General features: G+C 33.6%; 1 protein-coding gene across 5 annotated transcripts in view; it reads left to right on the top strand.

The window, feature by feature from the left end:
- LOC132706261 (potassium voltage-gated channel subfamily H member 6) overlaps positions 1 to 17214 on the top strand; it is a 249497-nt gene that overhangs the window by 55458 nt on the left and 176825 nt on the right. For all 5 annotated transcript variants that reach the window (XM_060677490.1, XM_060677489.1, XM_060677491.1 and 2 more), the window contains exon 2: positions 11061 to 11294. In XM_060677490.1, the coding sequence (XP_060533473.1) occupies positions 11061 to 11294 (234 nt within the window). The remainder of the gene's footprint in view (positions 1 to 11060; positions 11295 to 17214) is intronic.

Raw genomic sequence — 17214 nt, 5'->3', positions numbered from 1 at the left:
CATTATTATTATTTGACAATGAGACAAAATAACGAAAGTGTCATCAACGTACTACCAAACACAAACTGCCATATCAAACAGCTAATATAATTCAATTTTAAACCGCGAATAAATTTAAAAAACGCAAACCTCCTAAACCTAATATTCCAAAGCCTGAACAGTTTGCTAAAAAATCTCTGAAATCTAATCCCAACATCGTAATTCTAAAAGCAGATAAAGGAACTGCAACGGCAGCCATGAATACCAGGAAAAAAATCAATCAATCGTCAACTTAAAAAAGATTCTACGCAACCTTGAACCATAAACCTTAAGGCTTCTTCTCTATCAGAATGACTCTACAATTCCTCGTCTCTATGGACTCCCTAAGATTCACAAACCAGGATTAGCAATTCGACTTACTGTCAGAACCATTGGTTCTCCAACATATTCTCTAGCAAAATTCTCTAGCTTCTATATATTAAAACCCTTTACAGGGAAAACTGTTAATTTCGTACTTAATTTCTTTCATTTTATTGAATTAAATTAAAAAGCATTACATTAGATCCACAGAATATTCTGGTTAATTTGGACCTAGAATCTCGGTTTACTAAAGTCCATTTGATTTTTTCATGAAAATTAATATTTTTTACTATGATTTATTCTTTGTAAACGATTCGAACTAACTTCAAGACAACTATAGAATAAACGACTGTACTAATTTTTGAAGAAAAAGAAAAAAAAACCCTCAGGATAGACCATTACAATCCTACATTGTTGAAATAAATAAATATTGTATATTTGAAAATAAGTTTAAATTGTTTCTTTTAGTTTTATCTGTAACTTTTTTATTTAAGATCTTTTGGAATACCTATGATATAGAGAGAGATAAGAAATCATCATGATCTCTGCTTTTTCTGCATGTGCAATGTTTGTGGATATAAAAATTTGAAAAACATTGTTTAGGTTTAGACTTGGGAGGATCTTCCCGACATGTTGGCACCTAGACTTCAATATAAAATTTTACTGGCAAAAGAAATTAAAATCTCATATTTTATGAAGAATTTATATTTTATTTTGAAAATAGTATTGTTGTTTCTTGCACCAATATTCCTATTCTAATAAAGAAACTTGGTACTGACTACATTGCTGAAGACTCCATCAGAAACTTTAAAGCTGTTCTTTTGCACAACCGAAATGTTCTTGCTTCTATACCTGTTGCTCATTCTGTGCAAATGAATGAATGCTACGAAAATCAAGAAGATGATTTTTAGTGACTTAAAAATTGTAGAACTTCTACTAGATCAGCTGTCAGGATATACAAAGTACCTCTGTAACCTTGAGTGAAAAAGAACTTGCCAAAAAGGATTAATTTAATTCCCGGATCAAAAAAAATTCTTCACAGGAGTCTTAGGAATGACGAAGCAGTGCGTTAAAGTATTTAGTAATGATGAAACCTGTTTTTAAATACCTATGTGAAAAATTTTCCCGTTTTCACCGATGCAAAATTAAAGGAACGAATTTTTGTGAAGACCATGATCGAATCTAAAAGGGGTTTCACATACTGATATAAAAGGTTTTCTAGGAAACAACACATATCCAATTTACAAATACGTTATACAAAACGTGTTAGAGAAATTTTGGAAATATAAAACTATACTTTTGACACACACATCTGGTGAGAGGTTCCACCAGGATATAAAAGAAATAGAACGCAGATATCAAGGTCGATGCTGGTCATTAAAAAGCGACAATCCGGCCATACAAGAAAATCCACTTAAATAAGTTTTTTGGCCAATATGGAGAGATCTTCCAAAAATAAATGGACTTAACTATTGTTTGAGACTTGTACTTTTGATTTCATTTGTCCCATCTCAAATGGCTATCAACAATTACTCCGGGATACTTAAATTTATTAGAATATTTGATGTCAAAGCTTCTCGAGTTAACTATACCAACTAAAAGGAATAAAAACACTTTTTGTGAAGTTTGTTGTTGGCCAGCCATTTTATGTATTCTATAAAATTACCTTGTATTTTGTCTCATAGTAAGAACCTGCGTCCTCTGCAAATGCAGTAGCTCTTGCCCCACCCATCACCTTAGAAAGTCATTAATATAAAGAAGACGGCTCCAAGAACAGTTGTAAGGATCACTCAGGACGCAATTTATTTCTACAGACTGCTTTCTATGACAAGTGCAGCTTTTTAGTCTTCTAAATCTGCTCATGAAGAACCAATATTTTTTGATCAGCAATGAGTGAGAGATGCTTCTGCAAGATCAACCAAGACGCAGTTGGATGGGACACTTTTCTCTAATGAATTGTATACTTTTGAAGTCCGGTTGGTCGGTCGATCTTGCCTGAATAAAACCATATTACTCGATGCAGATATTAAACATTCTTTAGATTCATTACGAACAATATACGGCGTTCGATTGTGTACCCGCGATCCCCAACTTTGGCTTTAAAATGAACTTAGTATTGTTTTCTAAACAGGGGTATTATTTTACGTCTTCTTTCTTTCTCAAAATATATGCCAGTGGCGTAACAATTTCAATTCTGAAAGTGTTATGTAATGTTCTTTTCTTCTAAATATGACATCTCAAAAATTGAATGAAAAATGTTGCGTGATAGAAACAAAAAAACACTGTTTTTCTGTTAGTCTATGTCAGCATTTAAAGGATTTTAAAAATTATTTATAAAGCGGATAGCTGTTACTCAACAACACAATTAAAAAAAAAATAATGATAATAATAGTATCCTTTGGAAGTATTCAGTACGTATGGTCTTGTAGAATGAAAACTGTATTTAGTGTCTGTGTGGGAAGGGACCTGTCTTAATAATAATAATAAATAGTTGAACAGCTTAAACAATACGGTCTCGGCATTTTTTCATTGTCATTTCTACTACCCACCGGGCTAGGGGCGGAAACCCAGTATTTAGCGTGTCACTGCGGTCGCGTGAGGCTTTCGGACAATGGGAGGGGGGGGTGTCGAGGGGGACTTGCAATTTGCCGACTGCATAATTCAACGGGAACCCCTTTTTTTAGTTCCGGTCGGTGCTAAAGTACGTCGTTATGTCCCGCTTGACAATGCGTGTAGCCACAATCATCGATTTTTTCTTAATAGCCAATAAACCCTCTCGGTGGCAATTTGCACTTTAAACGATCTCCGGAACGACGCTGCAAACGTGAGAGATCTCGAGCGCAGTTTCCTAGCACGACCAGTTTGCCTTTGATCCCCAATGAGCGTCGTTTTAAAGGAGAGGGGCACTTACGACGCTATTGCCGACTTTGTGGAGAAAAATATCAGCTATGACCTTGGTTCTGCGGAGTCGATTTATTTTAATATTTCGAAAAACTGTAATCAAATGCGATTTTGATGTCGGCATTTGAGTCACGGATCTCGGCATGCATCGACTCTGTGGAAACGTTTGAAATCTACATATATTCTCACTCAAGAGTTACCAGATAACATGCAGGATTGTGAGGTGCTAAATAAACATTTTCTTGTGGCTTTTTGGGGTCACAGACAGATGCCAAATTGATCAATCGCTTTGAGACTACGCGACATAACGCTTCTAAGTTTCACTTTCGCTTCCCTACAGCTGACGAAATAAAGTCAGCTCTCTATAGTCTTAAATCAAATGCTTCGGGAATTGACGGAATTTCAATTTTAATGTTAAAAGTGAGTTTACCCATACTAGTTAGCCATATAACCCACATCGTAAATTCATGCCTCGAGAATGTAAGTTCTCCTGAATCGCTTAATGATCTAAGTCCGATTAGCTTACTACCTGTTCTGGAGAGGGTTGTCTACTTACAGCTCTATGAATTTTTCAATCGGGTTTCCGCAAGGGACACAGCACAGAGCTTAGATGACAAACTTGCGACCATACAAATTCTACTCGAAGTTTCTCGAGCTTTTGATTGTGTGGATCGTTCACTTTTATGAGCTAAATTGCAATACTTGGATTATCTGACGGTCCACTGGCCTTCTTTTGCAAAAAGTTGGTGAAGTGGTATCAAGGGTGCCTCAAGGATCAATCTTGGGGCCGCTATTATTTTTACTCTATATATTTGATTTGGGTACCCCGCCGCAACTTTGTCAATTTCAGTCATGTGATGACGATACCCAGCTTGTTTATTTTCTTGACCCGTTCCATTATGATGGGATCGAAGCAAATATTAATTTCGATCTGCAGCAGGTGTTTACTTTTAGTGAGAGACATGCTTTAAGGTTAAATGGTGCTATAACTCGCCCCTCTGCAATACACTTCTTGAAAAGATACTTGCATCTTGAGATAAAAGGGGAACCCTTGTCGTTTCCAACCAATTCCAAAAATTTAGGATTAACGGCGAATGTATCATTAAGATTTAGTGATCACATTTTAAATTTAAGTAAAAGAACTGACCTTTTACTTAAGAATCTATATGCCAATAAGCATATGTTGAACTTCGAAGCTAGGAAAAAACTGTGTGCGTCATATATTATGTCTGCATTGTCATATTGCCTCGTATTGTTTTACCCATGTTTAACACTCCTTGATCGTCGACGGCTTCAAAAAATACAAAACAACCGTTGTAGCTTTGTGTATGGCTTAAGGAAATATGAGCACGTGTCCCCTAAAATTGAGAATAAGCAATTTATTTGAGTGTGTTAATATACACGATCTTAAAGTCTTCTAGTCCTCCCTATTTAAAAGATAAGGTAGTTTTTCGCTGTGAAACCCATAATGTAAATATTAGGGAGAATACGCTAACTGTGCCTCAGCATAGGCATAGACACTTCTTTGCCTTATCATCTTTAAAACTATTTTGGAAGAACATTAAAGGCGTGTTATTAGATAAATTAAGTGCTTTTTGATTTTTTTGGTCTTTTAATTAATCACAGAGTTATTATTTCTATTATTACTACTTTATTTTTCTTTTGTTTTTATTTTATTTTTCTTTACTAGGGGTATTGTCAAAATAATATATAATATATAGATTAATTGTCTTGGGTTAATGTTGACTAGCTGACTTAGTTTTAGACATAGTTTTTACCATTAAATTAGAAAGGAATAGAGATATACCATTTTTACGACATAATCATGTATATAATTTTGGTATATTTCGATGAAGGTCTAACCGCAAGCCTACCTCGCTTTGTGATAAATAGATTCGCAATTCCACAATGACGTTCTTGAATCGTACTTCGGTACTTCATGCATACAAATGCTGAAAGCTGACGGATTTGTGTAGAGTTTCATAGGTGAGATTCCTCTACTATTATTAGTTCATGCAGTGAAAAATCCATCCTTACTTTTAAATGTTTATTATAAATATAAATGAGTAAGAGTAAATTTAGCTATAAAACAATGTTAGAATATTTATTAAAAAAAAGTTATACTACATCAAAATAATCACTATCGTCAGTGGACTCTTCTCTCATATTAAAAATTAATTCTGGGACTAATCGATTTCTACAAACATTTTCTTCATGGATGACATGTTCTACACACTTTTCCAACTAGAAGCAGATATTTTTTCTACTTTGCTCCTAATTCTATTACCCCAGAAAGAGGTGTTGTTCTTTTCAAACTGAGTTTCAGCTGTCCTCATATCAGTTTTCCCTAGATGTCGATTTCAAACACAGAAACAAACACGACAAACGTGTCCGAATCTTTGAATTTGCTGGATGTTCATCATCAACGATTATTACGTCTTCTATCACAATCTCAACTTTTTCGTCGCTGGACATCGCAAGTGACTAATAAAATTAAATAATGTTAGTATTTGGTAAGAAATAAATTGTAATAAAATGTATTGGCTACCTCAATTGAATAACACTAAAAATAACTGCAAAGCTTCGACCGCAAAGAATATACTCTTTCATAAAACTGATAGCACACTCCGATTTCCCCAACCCCCACAAATCAACCAATTGTAAACTAGGAAATTATCTTATAAAGTTTTCTATTGCTTTTCTAAGAAAATATTTTCGAGTCACTATGTTAAACTCTTAAATTGGAAATTATTTTAGGCTTTCTAATTCTCATTCCCAAGTGAAAACCATAAAAGGCTGTAAAAACGGTATATCGCTTGGTAAACTTTAATAATCTTCGATTCTTATCAATAGACATCAGACCTAACATTGAACCAGTTTACAGAAAACCTACGCACATAGACGACGATACCTTAATGCATTGTCACATCACCAACCGGCGCAAAAATCGATTATTAGCGCTCAGAGCCGTAAAACCATCTCAACCCCACACATGCCACTGTGCTCCTCCCTTACTTTGAAAATATCACTAATCACACATCAAAGATTCGCGAGAAATATAATGTTCAAAGCAGAATTAATACTTGTCCAAAAATCTCCCAACATCTTCGAAATAAGAGGATAAATATTAATTAGGCTAAAAGAATATATAATATCCTTAAGACTACGACGATTAAACTCATCAGCAGACCAAAGAGAAATCCCAGAATCCATAAAAATATCTAAACAACCAAACAATTTAACTACGACTCAGATATTTGCCTTTCACCAATATGTAGTAGGTGCACATTAGAATGTGAGCCAACTCCAGTTAATGTCTGAAGAAGTCAACAGGATGATTCGCGAAACGTCAGCAAGTTCGATTTATCAACAACCAGAGCAGCGAGAATCCAGAAGATTTGTGAATAGTATTGAGGAAATTTCTTTGGAAAAAATATTAGACCGCATTTCTTGGTATACTATTTTAGAAAGCTATATAGTACCATCTAGTTACGACTTTAATTACACAATTTTTAATGGAAAAAAAAACTAAATATTTGGAAACGGTTAAGTATTTCAAAATGTAGAAAAGTAATATAGATAACAAATAATATTTATGTTATTATTTATATTTACTCATTATCTTTAATAATAAATTTGCGTTTAATTTGGAACCTTCAGGATAGTTAAGCACGATAAAGTGCAAAAATTTTCTAAAATCCAATACTTTTTTGATCATTAAGTTCTTCTTTACATACATATTTTAGGTTATGCTGTTTTCACTGGGATGTTGGGCCCTTATTTGCATATCCAACAAAGTTAAGAAACTCACATCATATTAGAAAACTCCAATAGGTGGCCAGGTAACGCAATTTATAGCGTATACGTTAACCATTTTTCGAGATCTGGATATTGATTTTTTTTCAGCTCTAAGATCATACTCACTACATTAGAAATTTTTCTAGAAAATCAAAAATCATTTCCAGTGATCTTCGTTGTTTTATTTATTTTTTTTCAAATTTATAGGACCGTATTTTTCTCCATTATCGGACCTCTTCGCCCTTACCGGGACACTCTGTATAACCTAGTTAGAGTTTTGAATACCGATGAAAATTTTTGTACTTATCAGATCACCCTCATATTTCGAAGTTCCACCTTAAATTTCAGACTCTTCGCATTTCCTTCCTGATCATCTATTAAATCGCAATTTTTTAACGAACGGAATAATTACGTTTTTTCAATAGCAACGTTTAAAACGATTGGCCGGAAAGTTTATTAGCGGAATTCGAGATTCCGGTGTTTAATCAAACCGACGCGGCTCCAAATTTTACCCGCTCGTGTTCGGTAAACACATAAAATTTTAACGAAATTAAGCGTACGCCCGGATTTCGGGGGACGGAGTTCACGGACTTGTTTATCAAAGATGTACTTTAATATTCAGCGCGACACGATTAGCTTTCATACTCCCCCCAACGTTAGATAACGATCTTGACGACTTGGACTTTCGAAATGCGATTTTAATTTCGCCAAAATGCGACAGTTTTAAGTACGTTGCGGAACATTCCCGGGCCCTTTATGCGGCGCAACAGGCCGGAATACCGTCCAGCATGGCATTTAGGGTTTCGGCCAATACAATATTTTCATTTTTAAAACCCTTTTGATTTTAAAGATACAGGGCATTTGTGAAAATATTGAATTTTGGCACTCTAAAAAAAGTTCTAAGACATTTTTTTCCCTCAGAATGCAGTGGTGTAAGTATTTTTTGTTGCGTATTTATAACTTTTGAGTTATAAACAAAACTTATATTATTTTAAGGTGGAACACCATGTATATTTTTAGATTATAAATTTTGCCGTCGTTTTACCTTCTCAAAAATATATAATAACAATAACAATAATAAACAAATGAAAGTTGCATGTCACTAACAAAGAATTGGTTTTGTATATCTCGCAATGTAGCAAAAACTCAACACTCAAAACATTCATAAGCACCAGAAGCCAAATATATCTTTCAGCTAAGGCCAAGATCCGTATCTAAAATGATAATTGGTTTTGTTTATTCCTGCTTTAACTAATCAGAACTTTTGTTGTTTTGTTGTATTAAAATTGTGTCACCTAAAGTATAACAGAAATCGATGAAATATGACAGTTTCATTATATATTGAAAAATTTATTTATAAACAGGATTGTCGTATATAAAGAAAATGCATATAAAAGACTATTATATAATGCAGGACCCACGATCGGCGTTCGTACTATGTACAGGGTGGTCCATTTAAAACCTTATCTCAATGAAGGCAACACTGAGGAAAAAAAATTAAATTTAAAAAGTGTTTGACTCAAAGTGGTGTTGAAACAGTAATATAATAATAAACAGTAACATAATAACATATATAACATAATAACATATATAATAAACAGTAACATAATTTTTTTTTAAATAGAATGCTATGAATATTTTTCATAATTCAAATTATTCGCTTGATATTGAGTATTTTTCGCATACGAAATTTTGAGTAGATTTTTAGAAAAATGAATTTTTACTTTTTTTGCGGAAAAACAGGTCTTTGGAAAAATTTGTTTTTTTTTTCACTTGAAAACTAAAATTGGAATTTTTTATTACGAATCCATTGGAGTGGTTACTATTTAATTCTTTGACCCATCTTTGGCGAAAATATATTTCACAGAGTGGTCACAAATCACCATAAAAAACACCCGGTAGGATTTAATTCTGCATCACTTCATATTTACAGCTTTTATTACAAAAACCGGTAGTTTAGGAGTTAAGGCTAAGTTTCTGCAACAACTCGTGTATTTTATTTTAAATCTATCTAAACATTAATTACTTAAATTCAATATAAAATCAAAAAGTAAGGCAAGTAAACAGAAGTTATTAATAATTATAAAACGTTTTCTGCATAATCTCTATATTTGGCAATACAAGTAGTACATATGGTTTCAATTTTGGCAATAGCATTTCTTTTATCGCCTGTAATATTCAGTCTTTCTACCTATTGCCGAATTCTCATTTTTCCTTATTGAAGACTTGAACACAATGACACCTATTTTTATACACTTTGTTTTTTATGCAACCCCGTAAAAAAATCCAGGTGTGTAAAGTCAAGGCTCTTCGCTAGCCAATCCGTGGTCCCGTACCGACCAATCCAAAATGGAAAACGTTCTTGAAAGACAACCCTTCTTTAATATCGTTCGGCACATTATCTATTAATGGAAATATATGGCTCTGCGGCAAATTTAAATATCTCTCACGATATATGCGCTGAATAAAAAAGATGCTCAAATTAAAACAATCTATCAAAACTTTAATTATAATTATGATCCGAATATGCAATTAAATTACATTAACGTTAGATAACGATCTTGACGACTTGGACTTTCGAAATGCGATTTTAATTTCGCCAAAATGTGACAGTTTTAAGTACGTTGCGGAACATTTCCGGGCCCTTCATGCGGCGCAACAGGCCGGAATACCGTCCAGCATGGCATTTAGGGTTTCAACCAATACAATATTTTTATTTTTAAAACCCTTTTGATTTTAAAGATACAGCGTTTGTAAAAAATCGTGCAATTAATGTAATTAAAGTCGCTACAAGTGTTCATCTGTCCATTGGTGGAAAAACAATTATTTTAAGATGTTATTTTATTTATTATTAAGTTTAACAGCAGTGTCAAAATCAAATATAAAGTAATAAATAAAATATAAATTTAGACACAATTTTGGGCAAATATAATATATAATAGAATTTTCTTGTTTCAAAGATGAGCGTTTGAGTATATAATGCACTCAACTGTACCGTGTCGTATGTTTTAATCGTTTTATTTACTTCATTCTGTGTAACGCTTTACGTGCCAACATCAATTGCATATTTATTATATTTCAAATCTTTGTTTTTCTTGCTTTCTAAATAGTTTTAGTTGTACGAATAATTTGACTTTCTCTGAAAAGGTTAAAGGTGTAGTGGGTGTAGCAGATTAGGAAACGAAAATATATGTATAACCAATAATTAAATACATACACACTATCAAGGAGCGTTACGCTCACTGCCATAGAATTGTGTGTCTGATTGATAGTGGACCGTTTTTAATAATGAGTTTCCTTTCGGTACCAACCAACCGCATCCAAGAGTCGAGCGAGTTCAACGGCAAACATTTTCAAAAATTCGTAACGGATTTTTTTTATAATAGCAAGTTTGTAACAACAGTTTTGTAGCCATAAATTGCTTATAAACTCCAAAATAAATATTGGCCATTTTTATAATCCTTGGCCATATAAAATGTCCGTTGGTACCTACCTATCTTTGACCAAAGTTGTTAACAAGAAAGGTCCATAAGAACTTCTTCAAAAATCCTATAGATCATATGCCTGCCCAAAATAAATATGACAGCGTTCTTGTTTTATCCTTTCAAATATTTTTTTTTGCTAGGTGCTTGTATTAAAAAAACGTTCTTCTGACCGGATAAATCGTTAGCATGGATTTGATGCAAATACTACTTCAAATCAATTTCCTTCTCAATCTATCTCTCAAAAACGGAGGCCTTCATTCTGGAGACATAAAAAGCACCAACCTATAATGTCGTAGCCATATCGTATTTTGCATAATTTTCATACGCTGGCATTATTCGGCATTTTTAGTTTTCCAAAAACTTGCACACGGTAACTTTCTATCTATATCTATCGTTGCAAGGAACCAGATACCGAGTGAGAGAGACGAAAGTGACCCTTTTTGATTTGTTCATATCCGACGAGCAAAGCTCTACTACGTTCGCGGCCCGGCCGGAATGCTTTCTTTAGTTAAATCTCGACGCTTGTTTATCTTTCAGATCGCTCTTTCCTGGTGGCCAACTACTCGAGACCGGGACAATGCAACATAATCTATTGCTCGGATGGATTCTGCAGGTTGGCGGGATACTCCCGCGCGGAGGTCATGCAGAGGTCGGCCTCTTGTTCGTTCTTGTGCGGACCGCTGACGTCACAGCAGGCCGTCAACGGGCTGAGGGAGGCTTTGCAGAAGGGCGTCGAAAAACACGCGGAGGTGCTCTACTATAGGAAAGACGGTGAGTTATAAAAGTTTGCGATATTATAGGTTAGTCGGTTACAGAATAGAAAATTGTGATAGATCGTTATATTCTTTGTCACCTAAAGAACGTTGAACACATCTAAAAAATGTTGTGGGATGGACTAAAATTATTATTTAAAAAGCACACAACATTTTTTAAATTTATTTTCAATCCACAGTTTGAGATAGATGTTTAACCCAAAAATAGATCAACGCACCATTTGATGCGGCAGTACCACAGTATAAACTTTGGTTAGTTAACATCACTTACTTCGCTCAAACAAGTAGAAATGGGATGTTATATTGGGGGTTTCTAATTTTTAAAAAATTAACATTAACTTTCACCTTGCCGCCTTGTAATTTTGTCATGTGTGATGTATAATTTTAACAATTCTTGAGCAATCGATCATAATGGTATTTCTAGCATAATTATTGTGAATATCCGCATGACGAGGATACTAATTACGTTTCTTTTTAACAGACAACAATGCTGAACAGATGATTTGAGTTAAACTCTGAAGTAGCCTGTTTAAGATTCCTTCTTTATTAGCATTGAGCATAAAGTTTGCGATCAGTTAATAATAATAATAATAATAATAATAATAATAATAATAATAATAATAATAAGAGGACCCGACTGGATTACGCTCTCTGATTAACGCCGGATTTTCAGCGGGGACATTGGCATGTCGTTTGAACTTGACAAGTGTGCCATCATATCAAAAGAGACGTGGCGAAGCGCCAGGAAAAGCATTTCTAGGATATATTGACCTTGCAGCCCGAATATACATACAAGTGTTTGGGAATACCTCAGAACCAACGAATAAACCACAAACACCTGAAGAGTGCATTCTCCGAGAAATGCAAGAAAAGGGTACTCCTGATTCTGAAGACCAAGCCCTCAAGCTGTGCTGTGTAGAGCCCAAGTCTGAAGATTCCAGGCCGAGGCAATACACCATTGAACGTGTAACACATAACCTTGAGTTCGAAAAAAAGATAGATCAAATCAGGAATATCATACCACCTGGAGGCAACAAGTTTTATATTGTAGATTTCCAAGAAGTCTAGAAGCAACGTCGCTAGCTGACCTCACTATCATGCCTCTATGCGGGTTGGCTCTACCCAGAAACGGAGGGATTTCTCATGGCCATCCAGAACAAATTTACTAGGACTCGAAACTATGAAAACCACTGACTATTGGTCGTTCGCAGACAACGCATACCTAGGACATCCTACCCAAATGGCTAAAATCCTCCACCAACAGTTAGCTGTCAAGAATAATCTTCCTCAGATATTCCCACCTTTCTATAAATACCAGTTCTGAATACTTCTAGAAACAGATAGAGCGTTTACTGCACTGGGAAAATCCTATATATACGGATAGAGTAGTAGACTGCAATAGACCGGACAATGTCATTTACAAAGGCAAGAGAAGCATCAAAACTAAACAAAGTCACACTACGCCGGTAGAAATGAGGCAAGGAAAGTCACTAAAAACGAGAGCTTAGCAATGGAGCTCAAGAACATCTCGAAGCTGACGAACGTAAGAACTATTCCATTGGTGATATCGACTAAAGGGATTATTTCGAAGAGTCTCCCAGGAAATCTTCAGGAAATTGAAGTATCCTAGAACCTCATAGAAGGCGTGTGTCATACCTGAACGGATCCTAAGTAAAAGGAACTGAATCATTTTCGAACCAAGTTGTCTTAGCCTAGTCATCAGGCTAAATGAATAATAGCAGAAGCTGAGTTAACTTTAAAATAATAATAATATTGATAATAATAATAATAATGAAACCTTATTTATATCCCTTTTATTTATTTATTTCTCTTTAGTATACAAAAAGATTAAACCCATCTTAAGAATCCAATTATAAGTACATAATATTATGCAAAGTTTAGTCAATAACAACACAAAGAATGTGAAAGAGTCCGGCATAGAAAAGAAAAGTAACCATATATCTAAAATTGCAGATTGAAAAGTGCATCAGATCCAACAAACTTTTCATAGAGAAGGAAAAAAAAGAAAAGGTTCTGATTTATTTATTTATTATGTGGTATTGTGGTGTATTTTAAGTAAACAAAGACCAGGAAATATTACGCATCAGTTAACGAATATCGATCCAATAGTCTAACGGTAAGTGTCTTCTTTAAAGCATCATGTGAGAGCGTAAATAAATCCAGGTCTAAACAACATGCGTAGCAGGGGAGAAATTTTAGAGTTTTTGGTGTTTCTAAATAGAATAATCAATAAAAATATGGTTCTAAATTGTCGTGGCGCTACATTAAATGGAATTCTTGCAAATATCTCACGGCCATTTAAAATTTTTAGCAAGAAAATAATATCAGTGTTTTAGAACAAATAACAGAATTTGGTAGGTGGATGTATATCCTAATAAACTTATAATAAGGTTCGCAAATATAGATTGCATTCACCGTCATTATTTGCTTCCTCTACAAGAGTTCTTCATTTTTTTCATGATCTTATGGTCCCCTTTTTGTATAATAAAAACTCTTTCTATATCAGAAGCACTACCCCAAAATATTTTGAAAAATGACGGTGTTTTTTTTCAAATACGCATGCTGAGAAAACAATTTACATTTTTTCAAAAATCGAAATCATTCATTCATTCATCAATCGCCATTTTAAACAGCTTAGAGAAAGAAACTAGGCAAAATACTAATTGGTCGATAGTTGTCTAAATCAGTCAGGTATCTTTTTTTGCACTGGTTTAATTAAAGCTGTTTTTAGCTGCTCCGGAAAGACAGCTTTGCGTCATGAAATTATTTATTAAATAGCACGAAACTTGTGTTTCACAACCGCTTGATACATTTGTTAATTAATTTTATTGCAGTTTTTAGTAACTCACAAGGACAAGATGTAATACAAATGCTTATTAAGGTCATTTGCAATTTTTTTGGTCCCTTCTGGCAAATCTGAAATATTTCTGTAAATTTTTCTTGTGATTTTGCAAAAAATTGACTACACGGTTTTAATTTTATTATCCGAACTGACTATCCTCTTTTCTTGTAATTGGTACTTTTCTTCAGTTTAAAGATTATCGCATTCCTTTTTTGTTTCTCAATATAAAAATCGGTAGAGATCATTTGTTTTTGACATAATTAGCCACATATTAAGTACTATTTACAAATGTTCCGGATTCCCCCTGCTGGAGCTCTGAAGAAGCCAACTGAAACAGCTTCAGTTAAACTCTGAAAAAATCAACAATATCATTGGCGAAACGTCAAGTTTGATTCATGAACAACCGAGGCAGGAGCAATCCAGAAAAGTTCTAAATACTATTATCCTGTGGAAGGTTTCTCTAGCGTTGTAGATTTACGGTTGCAATAAATATAATTATAACGCCAAATAAGTAAAATAAAAATATAAAAGTAGTTTACCATGTATTTCAAACTTTTATACGAGTTATTATTTACGGTTGTAACTATTTCTCTTTGTCCGCCTGTCTTCATTAATTTAACAACAAAAGAGACGTCGTAGCCTGGAAGTTCTCGCTGAAAAATATACGGGGCAAGTAAAATGAGCATGTACTTTTTAACGACAGCGAGTGAGTCCAAAGCGTTCAGAATTCATGTTTCAAATTTGCCTTGGGTATTCGAAAGTATCACAGAATTAGATTAAAAAAGACTAAACAGCACATGGCAAAACTCCTATCTAAATAACAAATTCATCCTTGGTTATGCTTCGTCACAGAATAGCTAGTACCATTTTGTGTTATTTCTTCGGAGGGCAAAACCACTTAACTAAAGTCTATTTCAAAAAGGCCTAGAATAAGAAATTATTTTACACAAAGTTCGTAAGCTTGACGGGAGTTTACGATGAGCTTTTAAAGACTGTAAAACGATTTTAATTAAACTTGCAGTCATCTAGGGAATCTATGAGTGGCCTGTCTATATGCAATTACCAGAAAAGGGTTAAAAAAGTTTTCTTGTACGCATTGATTGGCACTTGTTCTTGGATAAATTTAGACCGTTTATTATCTGTTGAAATTTATGAAGACTCATAAATTGTACTATTTATGAAGGGCGGTTTAACATTTGTATCTTTTAGACATTTTGGTATTAAAGTGATGCTGCGCACTTTTGGTCCATTTTGGTTTATCGGTATTTGTGAATAATATATTTATTTATATTTATATTTATTATATTTTTTTATTATATTTTTTCACCAATTTTATTTTTATAAATTTTATTCTAAACAATTATTACACTTATAATTATTTTTATATATCCGATAAACAGTGCGCACATAGTCAAATAAGTAAATCAAACGCTTTTTGAATTTGAACGGTTTGTTTAAAAAAACTTATTTTTGGCTTAACTAAACTTAAAGACATTTCTTTTAGTTCCAGGTATACGGGACTTCTCTGATGGGTTGCAAAAATAAATATATAAATAAATGATTTATTTGCAATATATGTGTATATAAAACATTAAAAATGATCATCATTCTCACCTTTACGATTATTAAAGTGTTAATCATGAACATATATTTAAGATAATGTACCTAAAAGAAAATAGAATTGAAACTATTCGATTCTTCTCAAGTCAGAAATAATTGACGGGACATGCATCGGTATGAAAAAAGGGAACAACAATGGAGCAGCGTTTTTTATGTTTTCCGGTTTAGCTTCTTTAGTTTATCGGGAATATTATTATAAAGTTTGTATAAAATGTATCCAAAATATCGCAAATCATAGTGATTATCTACGAATGGATGTTGGAAGTCACATTTTCCATCGCTTCAAGATCCCTCGTTACCTGTATCATATACATGTCGTATAGTGCTGTCCTCAATATGCCTCTTCTATTCTTAATCTTTCCCTCCATTAATATTGCAGAAGTTCGTACTTTTCATAGTTGTTTGTCCTCATTTATACTTCTCAGTACCTCTTCGCACATTACTCGAGCTGTCCACGGTATTTAGAGAATGCGACGAAACTTTTAGTTTGTTTATAGATATTACTTTGAGGGTCCGGATTTCAACATTATAAAGAAACACTGACCACTTGTAATATTTTACGTACGGCATGCGAACACGTAATCACCCTCCTAAACTTTATGAATGCTTGACGGTTTGTGCTATGCGCCATTTGATTTCATTCTATTCTTCGAAGAGCCAAGATCCCAGATATTTACATTTGTTCAGTCAACTGATTCATTGACCGTTACAGTTCAGTCTGGAATCTACGATATTATTTTTTGATATTCGCACTATGATGCTCAGTATAGGGTCGGTTAAATTAAGAAAGATCTAAATAATTTTAGGAGAAACCTAAATGTTTCTGCAAATTGCGGATCGTTTCTGAGATATTTGAGAAAATATAAAAAGATGGGTTTTCTATTTCTGTATGTAAAGGGTAAAATACACCAAACATGGGATTAGAATACTTTTATTAACTTTTTACAAAATTTCTGGATTCCTCCTGCCTCCTGTACAGTAGGCTCTGGAAGTTTCTTTGAAAAATTGACTTTTATTTACCCTCGAAAAACATCATAGATTTTAAATTTTCCTATGGGCGCCACATTGAATATTTTAATTATTGGATAGAACATGAAAACTTCTTTTAAATGATTAAATTAATTGTTCAAATTTGAACAATCAATAACGTACAAAAATTCAAACAAAGTTTCTTGACTTACTAATTATATTAGAATAATTTGGAATTACTGACTAATTACATTGGAATAAATAAATAAGTAATAATTTCAATGTAATTCAATAATTAATCCATATTGTCGAAGATTTTACGCTGATGCCTCTACATTTCACTCACTAACCCGCCATTTTATTTGTAAACGGCGATTTCTACATACTTAACTCGTTTTCCCAGAACATTTAAGAAGGTCTAGTTATATTTTGAGAAAATACTGCCGCAAAAATGCCTCATCCAAAC

The sequence above is a fragment of the Cylas formicarius genome, unplaced genomic scaffold (genome assembly GCF_029955315.1).
Source record: "Cylas formicarius isolate icCylForm1 unplaced genomic scaffold, icCylForm1.1 PGA_scaffold_8__14_contigs__length_24414737, whole genome shotgun sequence".
NCBI classification, from domain to species: domain Eukaryota; kingdom Metazoa; phylum Arthropoda; class Insecta; order Coleoptera; family Brentidae; genus Cylas; species Cylas formicarius.
This window is presented reverse-complemented; position numbering and strand designations above follow the sequence as displayed.